At 43.3% G+C, this 15,218-nt stretch overlaps 1 protein-coding gene across 11 annotated transcripts in view; it reads right to left on the bottom strand.

Moving 5' to 3' along the window:
- The window catches only part of ELAVL2 (ELAV like RNA binding protein 2), a 213,462-nt gene that overhangs the window by 117,645 nt on the left and 80,599 nt on the right, over positions 1 to 15,218 (bottom strand). For 9 of the 11 annotated variants that reach the window (XM_070742491.1, XM_070742499.1, XM_070742490.1 and 6 more), the window contains one exon: positions 13,942 to 14,185. In XM_070742491.1, the coding sequence (XP_070598592.1) occupies positions 13,942 to 14,185 (244 nt within the window). The remainder of the gene's footprint in view (positions 1 to 13,941; positions 14,186 to 15,218) is intronic. The other 2 variants (XM_070742497.1, XM_070742498.1) reach the window with 1 other exon arrangement.

The following is a 15,218-nucleotide window of genomic DNA, read 5'->3' as shown; positions in this document are numbered from 1 at the left end:
GAACCCGTGGCAAATCCCAGGATGGATACCTGTGGACCTTGGAAGGTCTGAGGTTGGCTATGCCCTTGAGGAATTCCTGAACTTCAGGGAGGGATCGGAGAGGCTGTCTGCGGGGACCCCCTAGGACAGATGAAATGGCTGCCAGATGACGCCGGAGGGTGCTGGTGGAAAGTCCTTTATGGAAGCCTTGCATAAGGAAGGAAATAATTCTGTGTATGGGGATGCACAGAGGGGAGAGACCTTCCTGTAGACACCACTGGTGAAACTTGGACCACGTGTGGTCGTAGATTCGATTGGTCGAGCCCCTTCTGGCCTTTAAAATGACCTCCACTGAATCGGGGTCATGCCCACGCAGTTCTAAATCTCTCCTGATAACAGCCAAGCGGTGAGGTGGAACCACTCCGGGTCTGGATGGAAAGAGGCCCCCTGCCGCAGCATATCCCCCGAAACGGGGAGTCGCCAAGGGTCCTGGACGGACAGCTGTTGGAGATCCGCGAACCAGGGCCGGCGGGGCCAATGAGGGGCGATTAAGATTACTCGGGCCCTCTCGGTGAGGACCTTGTGAATCACGTCCGGGAGGATTGGAATTGGAGGAAATGCGTAGAGTAGGCCTGGAGGCCATGGACTCCGGAGGGCATTGATTGCTTCCGCTCCCGGGGATGGAAATCTGGAATAGAAGCGAGGGAGTTGGGCGTTCGCATTGGTCGCGAAGAGATCCAGAACTGGTAGGCCGAATCTGAGGGTGATTTGATGGAACAGGTCTTGATGGAGGTTCCACTCTCCTGGGTCTATCGTTGCTCGGGATAGCCAATCCGCCTGGACGTTGAGACTCCCCGAGATGTGATCGGCTAGGAGCGACTGGAGATGTTTTTCCGCCCAAAGGCCCAACTTGAGGGACTCCCTCATGAGAGCCTTGGATCTCGTGCCCCCCTGTCTGCAGATATGGCTTTTTGTGGCAATGTTGTCGGTGAGAATGAGAACGTGCCGGTTGAGAATGCGAGGAGAGAAATGCTTCAGAGCCAGGGAAACGGCTCTTAACTCTAGCCAATTGATTGGCCTGGAAGCTTCCTCCGGGGACCACGTGCCCTGGGCTATCATCCCCTGGGCGTGGGCGCCCCATCCCGATAGACTGGCATCTGTGGTGATGACAAATTGATCCGGGCACCTGAACGGGGATCCTCTGTCCATGGCCGGAGACTTCCACCACTTGAAGGATCTGCGAACACTCAGTGGGATGACAATGCGTCGATTTGAGTTGCTGTGCCCCGATCTCTGAAAAGGCAACAGAAGCCACTGGAGTTCCCTAGCATGAAGGCGAGCCCAGGGAATGATGCCTATGCATGACACCATCTTCCCCAAAAGGGAAGATAGAGTAACTATGGATACTGAAGGAATAGATAAAATGTTAGAAATTAACTCCACTATACTGAGTTTTCTCTCGGGAGAGAGAAAAACCTGGGAAGATTTTGAATCAATAATGGATCCCAGGTGAGGAATGGAAGTGGAAGGTTGAAGGTGACTTTTTTCAAAGTTGATGGAAAACCCATGGTCCTGAAGGACTGACATGGTGACAGAAAGGTCTGATTCCACTCTCTCTAGGGAGTTCCCATGAATTAAAATATCATCAAGATAACATAAAATGTGGATGGGAGACGCCCGGATATAGGCCGCCAGGGACCCCAAGAGCTTTGTAAAGACCCGAGGGGCCGAGGAAAGGCCAAATGGCATCGCCCTATACTGGAAATGCCTGCCTTGAAAGGAAAAACGTAAAAATTTTCTGTGGCATTTGGCTATAGGAATGTGAAGGTAGGCCTCAGTGAGGTCTAAGGAGACCATGAAATCTCCCGAGTGAATGGCGGCCAAAATAGAAGACAAGGAGTGCATCTTAAACTTCCTATATTTGATGAATAGGTTTAGTTTCTTTAAATCCAAAATGGCTCTCCAACCTCCGGAAGACTTTGGAACCATAAATAGGATGGAGTAAAAACCTAGGCCCTTCTGACCGGAAGGGACCGGTTGAATGGCTCTAATGGACAATAGATGAGAAATGGCCTCCTCCATACGGTTACAATCTGAGGATGACCTGGGAGAAGGGCAGGAAATAAAACGTTTAGGGGGAGGAGAAATAAATTCTAAAAGAAGGCCTGTTTGAACAGTGTCAATGACCCAAGGGTCCTTGGAGGTGAGACGCCAATTAGAAGCGAAATGAGCTAGGCGACCCCCTATGGGAATGGAGGAAAGATTACCATCTAGGTTTTTTTGAAGCCCTGTTAGAGGAAGCTCCCCTTTGGAAACGAAAACCTCTACCCCTGGAGTTCCTACCTTGGGAACGAAAGCGGGGGGAATACTGACCTGGAGATCTCTGATAGGAAGCCGCTTGATCTTGCTGGCGCCCTGGGCGACGAAAGGACTGCGTTTTGGTAACCTTTTTCGTGGTTGGACCCAAAACCTTCTTCTTGTCCGTGGTCTCCGTGAGGAGTGGATCCAGAAGATCACCGAAGAGAAGGTCGCGCTTTAAGGGGCCCTGGGATAACTGCCACTTTTGGCGAACTCCCGCTTGCCAAGGGCGAATCCATAGGAGTCTTCTTGCCGTTGTAGAAGCTGCAATAGACTTAGCAGAAAATCTAGTAGATTGCAAGGTGGCATCAGCCACGTACTGGGCAGCTGCAAAGACTTTGTTGAAGTCTTGTTGACCTCTCAAGTCATCGGGAGGAATGTGCTGTTGAAGTTGGCGAAGCCACAGCAGCATGGCTCTGGAGAAGAAGGAGGCCGCTGCAGAACTTTTAATGGCCCAGGAATCGGCGGAGAATCCTCTTTTGAGCATTTGCTCGATGCGCTTGTCCTCTGGACGGAGGACTTCCTCCGCCTCGCCTGGCACAGCCGCTGCCGAGTGAAGAATCTTGACAGGTTCATCTGGTTTGGGAAAAGACAGAAGCTCTTCATAGGAAGAGGAGAGTTTATACAACTTTCTGTCCTTGGTGGAGGGATTAAGGCCAGAGGCTGGAAAATCCCACTGTTTGAGTAAGGCATCTTTAAACAATTTAGGCATAGGAATTACCTCGTTATCCTCCTGTTCCTCTGTGAAGTAAGGTAAATTCTCCTCCGGGGGATCAGTGGAAGTGGAGGCTTGTTTCTCCTGGGCCGCTAATCCCGTAGAAATTCTAGCTTTGAGGAGGAGAGATTTGAATAGTTGAGAAGGAAATATAGTAATTGGAGGAGGGACCTTTATTTGGGATTCCTCATCCTCTGATAAGCCCTGAAAAGGGTCTTCATCCTCCTCTACATCCTCATATTCATCCTGGGAGGATTCTGAATCATCCTGAATAGGAGCTCTGACCGCTGGGGAAGAACCCAAGGGGCGGGAGGAACGAGAAGGAGGAAGAGGTAAAGGAAGCTCATTGATGGAGGAGAGTTTGGCATCAATGGCTTTGGACAACACAGCAAAAATAGATTGGAACTCAGGAGGTAAACTGGAAATATCAGCAGAAATGGCAGAAGAATCCCTAAAGGCCTGGGAGGGTCCTGGCTGGGGGGAATCTTCAATAATATCTGGTTCCTCTGGACCTATGCCCCATAGGTTAGGTTGGGGTCTGTCTAGGTTTGGCTCATCCAGAGATAACACAGGGACCCCAGAAGGAGGCAGACTAGAGGCCTCTGGTGGGTCTTGACTACTGATTACTTGGGCCTGCACTTTCAAACGTTTTGCTGATTTGTCATGAATTTTTTGTAGGGCTAGGTCCCTTCTCTTCTCGGCCCTGGTGACCTTGGTCGAGGGGCGGGCCCCTGGAGAAGAGGAGGAAGAGGCCTGGGGGATACTAGTAATCTCATCGCCTGTAGGCCTGGCCTCTCTGGGACCTTTAGTTGTGCCTCTCTTGGGAAAAGTAGCCATAGTCTGACAATTAACAGAAGACAAGGCTGAGCCAATAACTAAATTATAAGGAGAAGATTTCAAGGACTTCCCAAGAGGAATGGATCCTGCTTCGAGGCCTCGAAGCTGCTGAAACGTGAGGACAATCTGGGCAAACCCAGAGTTCGTGCCCCCAAATCCAGCGGGGCCAGCCTCCCTAAACTTTGCAATTAAGTAAACCAAGGCACTCTGGTTGGAGGCTTAGCCGGTGGAGAATTTAGCCTGGGACCCCCAAGGCCCGCTCCCGGATCCACGCGGTGGACTGAGGCCTACGCGGCTGGCAGAAGGCCAACACGAGAGGCCTAGATTTTTAAAAAAAGGGCGCGAAGGCCTTCGTGCCGAAAAAAATCGCTCCGTAGAATTTCTTAAGGGAAAAGCGATCGACTAAGTCCAGGAGACTAGAAGGCGTCTCACTCCGCAGGAGGTATTTTATAAGCCCTTAAATATTTGTATACAATAAATAGACAATAATTCAATGATAAATACTTGCACCAGGACCTCCAGGCCAAGGGATTAGAAGAATCCACAAGCGGCCGCAGGAATCGTAACCGGCAAAACCGCCGGGGGAAAACGAAACCGCAACTTCTCCCAAGGAAAAAAGCCGAGCCGCTTTTTTTTTTTTCTTTTTTTCTTTTAAACGGCTGGCGCAATTAGTGCAAGTAATTAAATAAAGACAATAAATCTTACTACTTTTTTGAAGGAAAGATCGAAGGGAAGGTGTTAGAATGTTGAACGAGCTATCACAATACAACCGCAGGATATGCGAACTGAGCGAATTCTGGGGAAGGGGCGGATCCGGCAAGCTTTTTTAATACTAGGCTCAGTTCCACCGGATTGGACATGAGCAACCCATGTGACTGCTGGACCCGCTCCTTCAGTACGGAGAAGGGTGTTGAGGGAATAAGCTTCATCCTTAAGTGTAGGTTCAAACTTTTTGCAAACATATACATAAACTGCATATACATAATCTTTTCTTAGCAACTCTATGAAGTATTGCCAAAGATATTTATAACCTGATTTCTAAGATCCAAAGAACTAAGCTGTATCCACTCCCGCAATCATGTAATTGCATTTTGGGTGCTTGGCAACCTCTTTGCATTTATACCTCATTTGCAACATCCCACCATCATGTGACTGTGATTTTTTTTGGGGGGGGGGGAATTCAGTTTCTGGCATTTACTTCTGGTTTCCGGCAAAAAGAGTAAATAAATACTGTAATCCAAAAAACCACTGGGCATAATGGCTTTGTTTAATTACTGTTGCATTAATTTAATGACCACTGCAAAAAACTGTAAAATCAGGTATGGTCACTTGTTCAATGACCATCATAACTTGCAACTGTACTTCTCAATCAATTATAGTCATAAGTTGAAGACTATCTGTACAGATAGTCCTAATACAGAATACACCAACCTACAAAGATGTAAAACATGGTGTTTCTTGGTGTTGGCATTCTTCAAATTCTATGGAATGCCATTCCACGAATCCATTTTTTCTTCAGTGTCTATATGCCTAAAGGTTTTAATAAACCTCTTAACATTCCTTCATACACAGTGATGATATGGTTCTGAAGGCAACTTCTCATGGTTGGCCTCAGAAAGCTTCTCCTAAAACTATCTAGTTGTTAACTATCTGAGTTGTTAAAATATGGCCAAGTTCACAATGGTAGTATAGAAAGATGCTTAGCATCTAGATTGTGACTCTGCAAGTTACATCCTTTTTCATACATCGGTATGGTTTCTTCTGATATGGGATCACAGGTAGCAATTAAACATTCTGGTTTTCTGACTCTATACCAAAGATACAGAACATCACAACCTTTGCTGCTCCTATGAAGGAGAGTTCTGGGACCTATGAAGTGCCTCTCTACTTGTGCAGAAACAGCTTTTAAAACGTAATGTAGGAACTGCTTCAGCATGTATTCTTTAGAATGACAAGTCCTAATCAAAACATCTAATTATGAGTTTAAGATTTATCACTAGATCCCAAGTTATCCTAATTTTTACTAGAAGAATAGCTAAGCATGTCTCTGTGCTGTGTTTGGGTAAACCACCTTTTTAAAGTTGTGGCATTGAAAAAAAATTGAATAAATAAATTAAAAAAAAAATCGAATAAATAAATAAATGGGTCAAGAGCCGTGGTGGCAGTTGTTAGAATGCAGCATTGCAAGCTAATTCTGCTGACTGCCAGCAGTTCGATTCTCATCTGCTCAAGGTTGATTCAGCCTTCCATCCTTCCGAGATTGGTAAAACGAGAAACCAGATGTTTGGGGGCAATATGCTGATTCTGTAAACCGCTTAAAGGGGGCTGTAAAGCACTGTGAAGTGGTAAATAAGTCTAAGTGCTATTACTATTTCTAAGATGGACAGTTCCACTTAGAACTTTTTTTCCAGTATCCCATTAGAAAAAAAAATCCTCAGAGCAGCAGTGTAGAGAATGTATCCATGCAAGTGCTATTGCTATTAGAAGCCAATATGGCTTTCCCAAAGTCTTACACTGAGCATGAGAGTGTACTCATAATTATCCATGCTGCTGTTTTCTAGATGAATTACAGCTTTAGGATGGACTTCAAGGACAGCTCTTTGTGTGGCACACTGCAATAAGTAGGAGGTGGCCAAGGGGTTCAGATTGTTCAGGAAACAGATTCCATCGAAAGATTAGAATTAATCTTTATATTAGTAGAATTTAAGAGGTCCATTCCTGTTTTTCCTTTCCTTTCCTTCCTTTTTGTTTCTCCACTGCTCGATATGTGTAGATATCATGAAGTGCCCAAAATTGTCTAGGCTACTATATTGTAGATCAGTTACACCTTCTAAATGTTCATCAAGGGTAGATAGCACACTACAGAAATCCATTGACTAGGGTCATGATAGCTAACCTTTGACACACGTGCCACAGGTGGCACACAGAGCCATATCTGAAAGCACGCAAGACTTTGTCCTATGTCAGTTCCAGCACGCATGTGCATGCTGACCAACTAATTTTCAGCCTTCCGGAGGGTGGCAAGGAGGCCACTTTGGGGCCCAATGGGCCTACCAGTAGTTTGGAAATGAACTTCTGGTAGGCCTGTTGGGCTGTTTTTCACTCTTCCAAGGCTTTAGGAAAGCCTCCATAGCCTGTGGATGGCAAAAAAACAGGCGTACCAGAAGTTCTGAAACAAACTTCCGGTAGGCCGGTTTTCGCCATCCACAGCCTCTAGAAGATTTCCTGAAGCCTTGGGAGGGCAAAAAAAAATGCTACTTTCATCCTGCACCTGTCAAAGGTCAATAAGTGAATGAGTGCTGTTTCAGTGCTGTAAGAAGGTCTCAAACTTGACAGAAAATAGTTCAGATAAAAGAATTTGGCTACTCACACCTGCAACCTACCTAGTCAAGGTAGGAAAGAAAATTATCCAAAGCATAATAAGATATTTTACCTTTAAAAAAATGGGATTTCAAAAGAAAACTCTGCTACACTTTTGTTCTGCTGACCTAACCATCTACCTATTTAAACTATTACTTAACAAATTCCATGCCCCTATTTAGAATTTATTTCCAAAATAAAAGTACAATTAAGAGCTCGACATGACTCTAAATGAAGTGAGAGAAAGCAAAGAAAATTGGGCCGCTAAAGAACAAAATTACCTCTCTGTAAAAAGAAATAAAACTCCAAGCACCAATCTAAACTATTTGGCAGAGAAGAAACTGGGGGGGGGGAGCCCATTTTAGAAGGTAAGGTCTAAATAGACAAGAAGTAGGTATATGCAGAAACAAGCCAGCAATCCAGTGTAGATTTCAAAGTCCTCTTTTTTCCCCTGCCATGTTTAAGAAACAGCTTTAATATTTTTCCACCTTATACTTCACTGGTAAAGAAGACAATCTTAAACTCATATACTATTCTCAAGAAAATATGAATATGTTTATATAATCACCAGGAGTTGAGCTTGACCTATTTACTTCCTATTTAAAATTGTAAATAGCATTTAAGAAACAAAAAAGGGGGGCAAGAAGAGAAGAGACTTTAAAGACTAAAAAACATCAGATTCAGATCCTTAGACCCTTGCAAAATTCAGTCTAAAACTCAAGTGTGAGGGACCCCTGAAAAATTAAACCAGAGAGAAAGTGATCATGCAGCATAACCATTTGGCATAGAAATACAATGCGTAAAACGTAGTATCTCTGGAATAACACTTTTTATACATCACTATGGATTGTCTACCTCTCATACCTACAAGATTGTTTCCATCCAAGATTGCACAGATGTAACCTGTAACTTAGCAAGTAGCAGATATTATTTACCTTAAGCCAGGTAAAAAATAAAATGAACAATGGGCTGAAAAATAAAGCTGACAGAGAAAAAAACCTTTTGTTCTACCAAAAGATGGTCAGATTAACAAGTCTTTATTAGGTTCTCATTCCATCTAACTAGCTGCAATGCATAGCAGTACACAAGGATAGCTAGAAAAAATGGTTTTTTTCCTCATTGAAAACCATGGGACAAGACAGAAAGCCACGCAATTCAAGTATCAGGTGGTCCTCCTTCAAAGTTACAATGGCACTGGAAAAAAGTGGCTAATGAGATTTTTTCACACTTGCTACCATTGCAGAATCCCTGTAGTGATGTGATGAAAATTCAGGATGCTTTGGGAGTGGTTCGAATAAGATGCAATATTGCGGGGTCACATGATCACTTTTTGCGATCCTCTGACAAGCAATGGGGAAACCAGATTCACTTAACAACCATGTTGGTAATTTAACAACTGATGTGATTCACTTAACCATTGTGGCAAGAAAAGTCATAAAACTGGGGCACAACTCACTTAACTGTTTCGCTTAGCAACGGAAATTTTGGTTCAATTGTGGTCGTACTTGAGGATTACATGTATATTGCATGTAAAATGTGCAGACAATATCTGATCATCTAAATTGCTTTTGTTACCTAATGGTGATTATTGGGACTGGGCCCTCTGCAAGATAGCAGTGTATCTGAAATACATTTTATTTGGGGCATCTTTTAAACATTTATGTCTTCACATAATGTCCTCAACATTATGTCTTAGTTACAAATGAGCCCACAAGAGGGTGAAGGTTAAATGTGCCTTTAAACATTTAAAGCATTACAAGTAAATCTATATCATATTAAAATTCTCCTGTCCATTTGTCCCCTTCAATTGGAAGGTAAATAAAGAAAAAAACAAGCAAATTATGTACGAACAAAATTCAATTGTTCTGGGGTCTTTGTTCTATTTTCTGCTCTATGTTACATATTTTGAATGGGAAACACAAGGTCAACATCACTATATTAAAAATTTTAATTATTAAGAAAGGAAATCCACATCATCATATTAAAGCAAGGGACTTTGGCCAGAATGAAATGGAATGGGGTATACAGATTTGCATTATTTCTAGACTTAAAATACATTAAACAAAATGATGCTTTTAAAGCATCACCTAATTAGAGTTTATTCAAGCCAGTTTTCCATGGTAAAGAGTATGTCTTATGAAGTATTAGATCTTTGCAACCTATCAGATTCCTAGATTAACTCTTGAGTCTGAAATTTCAGATGATTTGCCAAAAAAAAAATAAAAAAAATCAAAGTATTGTCTCGCCAAGATTCCAATATGGAAATGAGTGAGAATAAATACTGGACAAAATGAATTGCAGTCCTAGAAGGTGCCAAGAAAATTCTGCAAATTCAGAACATTGAAACTGAGAGAGGCATCTACTCTTTGTTGCTCTGAAACACAACATTCAATATTTGAGAAAATGACCCAGATGAACAATACTACAATGGTAAACTTTGGTCAACTGGAAACCACACAGACAATTTGATAGAAAGTGATTATATAGGATTTGAAGGCTTAAGAATTCGTGGATTTCACAATGTGAAATCACACGAACAACCTAAACCTAAGTCCAGAATAAAGTTAAAAGTGAAGGGCGGGGGGACAGCAAATAACACAAATATTGTGGTAGGAGTATGCAAAATATTTTAATCTTTCCAATGATGAAGTATTGACCATTCATAGCTCAAATTAAAATGTAGAAACAAAACTTGGGCACTTTTCAGTGATGTTCCTTACAGTATATTAGTGAGTATTACAGTATTGATTTGTGGCTTTTAACTACCGTGTTTCCCCGAAAGTAAGACAGTGTCTTACTTTCTTTTTACCCCCAAAAGCCCCACTACGTCTTACTTTCGGGGTATGTCTTATATTGGAGCTTCCCTAGTGGTGACGGCGTGAGCTTTTGGGGCCCCGGTGGGAGGGCACCGTCCACTGTTGCTTCTAAGCGGCGCCGTTGTTGTCCTCACGGCGCAAAGCCACGTAGTCCTGAATCGCTCCCTTCTCCGGCCAGCAAAGTCTGCTGCCTAGGAAAGCAGCGCATTCTGGCCGCTTTCCCAGGCTTCCTGCAGGAACGGGTGGTGGGGCGCCACGAAGGGCGGCGCTTGAAAGCCACCACGGCACCGTTGTTGTCCTCACGGCGCAAAGCCACACAGTCCCGGATCGCTTGCTTCCCCGACCAGCAAGCCGGCTGCCTAGGAAAGCAGCGCATTTGAAAAACGCGCATTTTTCAAATGCGCTGCTTTCCTAGGCAGCCGGCTTGCTGGCCGGGGAAGCAAGCGATCCGGGACTGTGTGGCTTTGCGCAAGCGCCGCCCTTCGTGGCGCCCCACCACCCGTTCCTGCAGAAAGCCTGGGAAAGCGTCCAGCAAGCCGGCTGCCTGGGAAAGCGTTTTTCAAATGCGCTGCTTTCCTAGGCAGCCAGCTTGCTGGCCGGGGAAGCAAGCGATCCGGGACTGTGTGGCTTTGCGCCGTGAGGACAACAACGGCGCCGTGGTGGCTTTCAAGCGCTGCCCTTCGTGGCGCCCCACCACCCGTTCCTGCAGACGCGGCGACGTATGCGCCGCTGCCTTGCGCCTCGTTTCCTCTTCCCGCCTCTCAGGGCGCAGATCCCGGAGATTACGGGACTTCGCCGAAATCCGCGCTGCAAAGAACTTGGGGGACTTTAAACCGAGGGGGATTACAAACGATCGGCTTTGTTGGAGGGTTTTTTTTTCCCACGGAAGGCCAACCTTGGAGGAAGCAACCGAGGGAAGGGGCCTCGCTGGCGTCAAAGGTACCGAAGAGGTGGGGACAACCTGAAAGACGCAGCTACGAGAGGGAGGCGGCAACCCCGTGTTTCCCCGAAAGTAAGACATATGTCTTACTTTCGGGGTACGGCTTATATTAGCCGACCCCCCTGAAACCCCCGATACGTCTTACAATCGGGGGTGTCTTACTATCGGGGAAACACGGTAGATTGCTTTTTTCTCCCATTTTCCCAGCTTACTATTATAGCAAAAGGGAACAGTCATGTTATAGATCTGTGATGGCAAACCGATGCCGCCATATCGTTAGGCACATGCGTACCGGCCAGCTGATTTTCGAGCCTTCTGGGATAACTGGGAGTCGAGAAAGCCTCTTAAGGGCGTGGAGAAGGCCAGTTTTGTGTCCCCAGGCTCCTAGAAAGGCTCTGAAGTCTAGGCAAAGCAAAAAACTGGTGTGCCATTGCATGCTGGGAGCAGGGGGGGGTCAGGTGCGCATGTGGGGGGGTCGCATGCCCCCCGCCCCCCAAAAAGCTTTGCCATCACTGTTATAGATACTATTATGTTTAGACTGGATGGGGAATGCTTGATATCAAAAGCTTATGGTACCATGCTGATTTGATGGCACAGGGCATGTTTTCTCTCAAGAGTGACTATCAGGACTGAGTCTCTCAGATACACTCAAGATCTTGACCATTTGAACACCAGGTCCTATCTAACAAAATCAAATTCAATGGTTCTATATTTAGGCGAGAAAAACCAAACAGAAAGATACAGAATAGGTGGTATCTGCCTCCATAGTAGTAACTGTCAAAAGGATCTTTTGAGTCCTAGTGGACAGTCACTTAAATATGAGCCAGGAATCTGCTGCAGATATCCAAAAAACCAACGCAATCCTAAGCTTCATTAACAAAGGGATAAAATCAAGATCAGATGAAGTGTTAGTACCACTTTATAAGGCCTTGGTAAAACTACACTTGGAAACTGCATCGAGTTTTGGTCACCAAGATATAAAAAAAGATATTGAGACGCTGGAAGGAGTGCAGAGAAGACCAACAAAGATGGTTACATGATTGAAGTACTATGAAATGAATGAAAACTGGTTGCAGGAACTGGGTATGCTTAGTTTAATGAAAAGAAGGATTATGGGTGACATAACAACGTTCAAATATCTAAGAGGCTGGGAGCAGCTGTTACTCCCAAATGCACATTAAAATGCGAATTATGTCATTTACAACTTACAACATTTGTGTAATGACATCATTACACAAATTACATAATGTGCATTAATCTGCATAATGATGTCATTACTATCTCATCAAGGCAACTTCATAGAAAATTGATTTAGCCATTATTTGGGAGGGGGGTGTCAGGAAGGAAGACGTCTACATTTTATCAAGGTCTAAATGTTACAAGTTCAATTGTTGTGATCTTTTTTTTGTAGCAAATTTAATTTAACAATGCTGACAAAGATGGAAAATAATAAACATTTAAAGCTGACCTGAGTTTCTTTGTATAGAGTCATAGGTGGCATGTAAATTTTGTAAATAAATGGAACATCTTGTTAACCAATTCGCCTCACTTGTATAAAAAAATCATCTACACGCAAGCAATTTTACACTCCTTTATTTCCTATTCCTTTTTAAGAAGCAGACAAATAGCATGTTGTCTTCGCAACTAATTTTATGCAAAAGACACTGTCATCCCATACAACTACTTTTTGAATATACAGTGATACCTTGTCTTACAAACTTAATTGGTTCCAGGACGAGGTTCTTAAGGTGAAAGGTTTGTAAGACTAAACAATGTTTCCCATAGGAATCAATGAAAAAGCGATTAATGCGTGCAAGCCCAAAATTCACCCCTTTTGCCAGCTGAAGCACCCGTTTTTGCGCTGTTGGGATTCACCTGAGGCTCCCCTCCATGAAAAACCCCACCTCTGGACTTCCTTTACCAGCGAAACACCCCTTTTTGTGCTGCTGAATTCCCCTGCTGGGATTCCCTTGCAGCATCACAAAAACACGGAAGTCCGGAGGTGGGGTTTCCCATGGAGGGGAGCCTCAGGGAAATCCCAGCAGTGCAAAAACGGGCGCTTTGCTGGCAACGGAAGCCCAGAGGTGGGGCATCCCAGCGGCGGCGGTGGGTTTGTAAGGTGAAAATAGTTTGTAAGAAGAGGCAAAACAAATCTTAAACCCTGGGTTTGTATCTCGAAAAGTTTGTATGACGAGGCGTTTGTAAGATGAGGTATCACTGTATTTTAAAGCTCATTTCTCATACTGTAGTTCACAAGAGATATTAATCCATATTCTAAGGCAGTGTTTCTCAAAAAGTGGGACGGGGGCCTCTCGAGGGGTGTGGAGCAATGTCAGTGGGGCGTGTGACCCCAGGGAATACGCTTTTTTTTGCCACAGTGAGTAGGGGGTTTTGCACCGAATAACAGCACACAGCACAGAGTAGGAGATATAAAGATGACAAACCTTTAAGAGACACTCTGGAAAAATATTTAACAGGATTGAAAAGAAAGGAGGGACGGAGATAATGAGACAAACAGAAGTCTCCCAAAACCTAAGATGAGGAAATATGATGAAGTGCATGTTAACGCTTGGCTTTACTGTGACTACGGTGGGAGACGAGGAAAGACCCGAATGTTTACTGTATCTAAAAATGTTGGCAGCAGACACCATGAAGCCAAATAAATCCCTTAAACACATTACACCCCAATCACACTGATAAGCCGCTTGAGTTTTTTCAGTGAAAACGTGTGGAATATTGCAAACAATCGTCCCTGCGGAGAGTTGGGTGTGTGTGAAATGTTCACTTCTTTCTAGGGGGATCGTAACAGAAAATAATTGAAAAACACTGTTCAAAGGCAATGTGACACTGTTCTGCCATTCACAAGCAATACTATTAAAAATCTTCAACAGAGGGCATATATTATGTAAAATTGCAAATGCCTGTTGTTTACATACCTGTGATTTTGTCCCTTACAAGTTTGCAGGATTCTATTTCACCAATGCTCCCAAACAGACTTTTGAGCTCTTCTTGTGTCATATTCTGAGGGAGATAGTTGACTATTAAATTGGTTTTGCTGTCCTCTGTGTTCCCAGAATCAACTGGTGATGAGCAGTTGTTGTTTATGGTAGTAGGGCCATTGGCTGTGTTATTGCAAGTTGGCCCATTAGACAGTTGTGTTTCCATGGCAGCAATTACCTGCTAAAAACAGAGAAAATAGGAACTGTCAGAATTCATATTTCACCATCTATTAGTGATTCTAGCTATGAATTTAAAGCTTTGACATTATGCAAGAGTGCCCAATTGTCAAGACTGCAATTATCGTTCTATAATAAAAACAAAGCTGTTGTAATTCTCTAACAATAAAGCCGATTTAGAAAAAAAAATAAAGCTACAAAGGTTTACTGAAATGTTGTTTCTAAGCCAAAGCTAATTCAGTAAACCCCAAGAAATAACTGGTTAAGTATTAAATTCTGATAAAGTTTCAACGTTGTTCAAATAAATGTCTCAAAGCTTTTAATAATTATTACAAATGATGAACTGACAATGACAATAACAGCAAACGTCATAAAAGACATTATTAAAAGCAAATGTACTGTTTTGGTTACTTTTCAAATATTAAAGTGGATTGGTCACATTAATTATACTGCTGGCAAAATAAGAGTTTTCTCTTCCAAACTTTGTGATTGACAAGGATTAAGAAATACCAAATGCTGGAATAGCCACATGAACACTTCCCTTGTTTCATCACCAATTATCTGACCTCTATTATTTCTCGCAGTGCCCCCCCAAAGCAGTGAATTCAGACATGTATAACTATGTCTTCAGTTAAACTGAGCTACTAGAAAATTGAAGTTATTGACAGAAGAGTAAAAGATTTTGTCATTTGAAGCAAGAGCTTTTCTAAATATAGAAAAACCTTTTTTTTATTATTTTAGGAATGCGACAGTAGAAAACCTGTTAGCTATCATTTCCAGATAAGAATGGGATTTAAATTTTAATCAAATCTGAAAAGACAGAACTCATTTTAGAAGTCAGGAACTAGTTTAATGTGCCCATAATACTACCGTGAGAAGGAACTTAGCCTCAGATTCTCCTCAGCTGGCCTTTTGATAATTAATTAATTTCAATCTTAGATAGACTAATAAAATCCAAATTATTATCTTGGTTAAAAAAAATGGAATGACAATACCTGGAAATTATAAATATTGCCCTTGAAAAAAGAGAAGGTAGG

The sequence above is a fragment of the Erythrolamprus reginae genome, chromosome 2 (genome assembly GCF_031021105.1).
Source record: "Erythrolamprus reginae isolate rEryReg1 chromosome 2, rEryReg1.hap1, whole genome shotgun sequence".
NCBI lineage: Eukaryota > Metazoa > Chordata > Lepidosauria > Squamata > Dipsadidae > Erythrolamprus > Erythrolamprus reginae.
The sequence above is the reverse complement of the archived record's forward strand: the minus strand, read 5'-3'. Positions and strand labels throughout refer to the sequence as shown.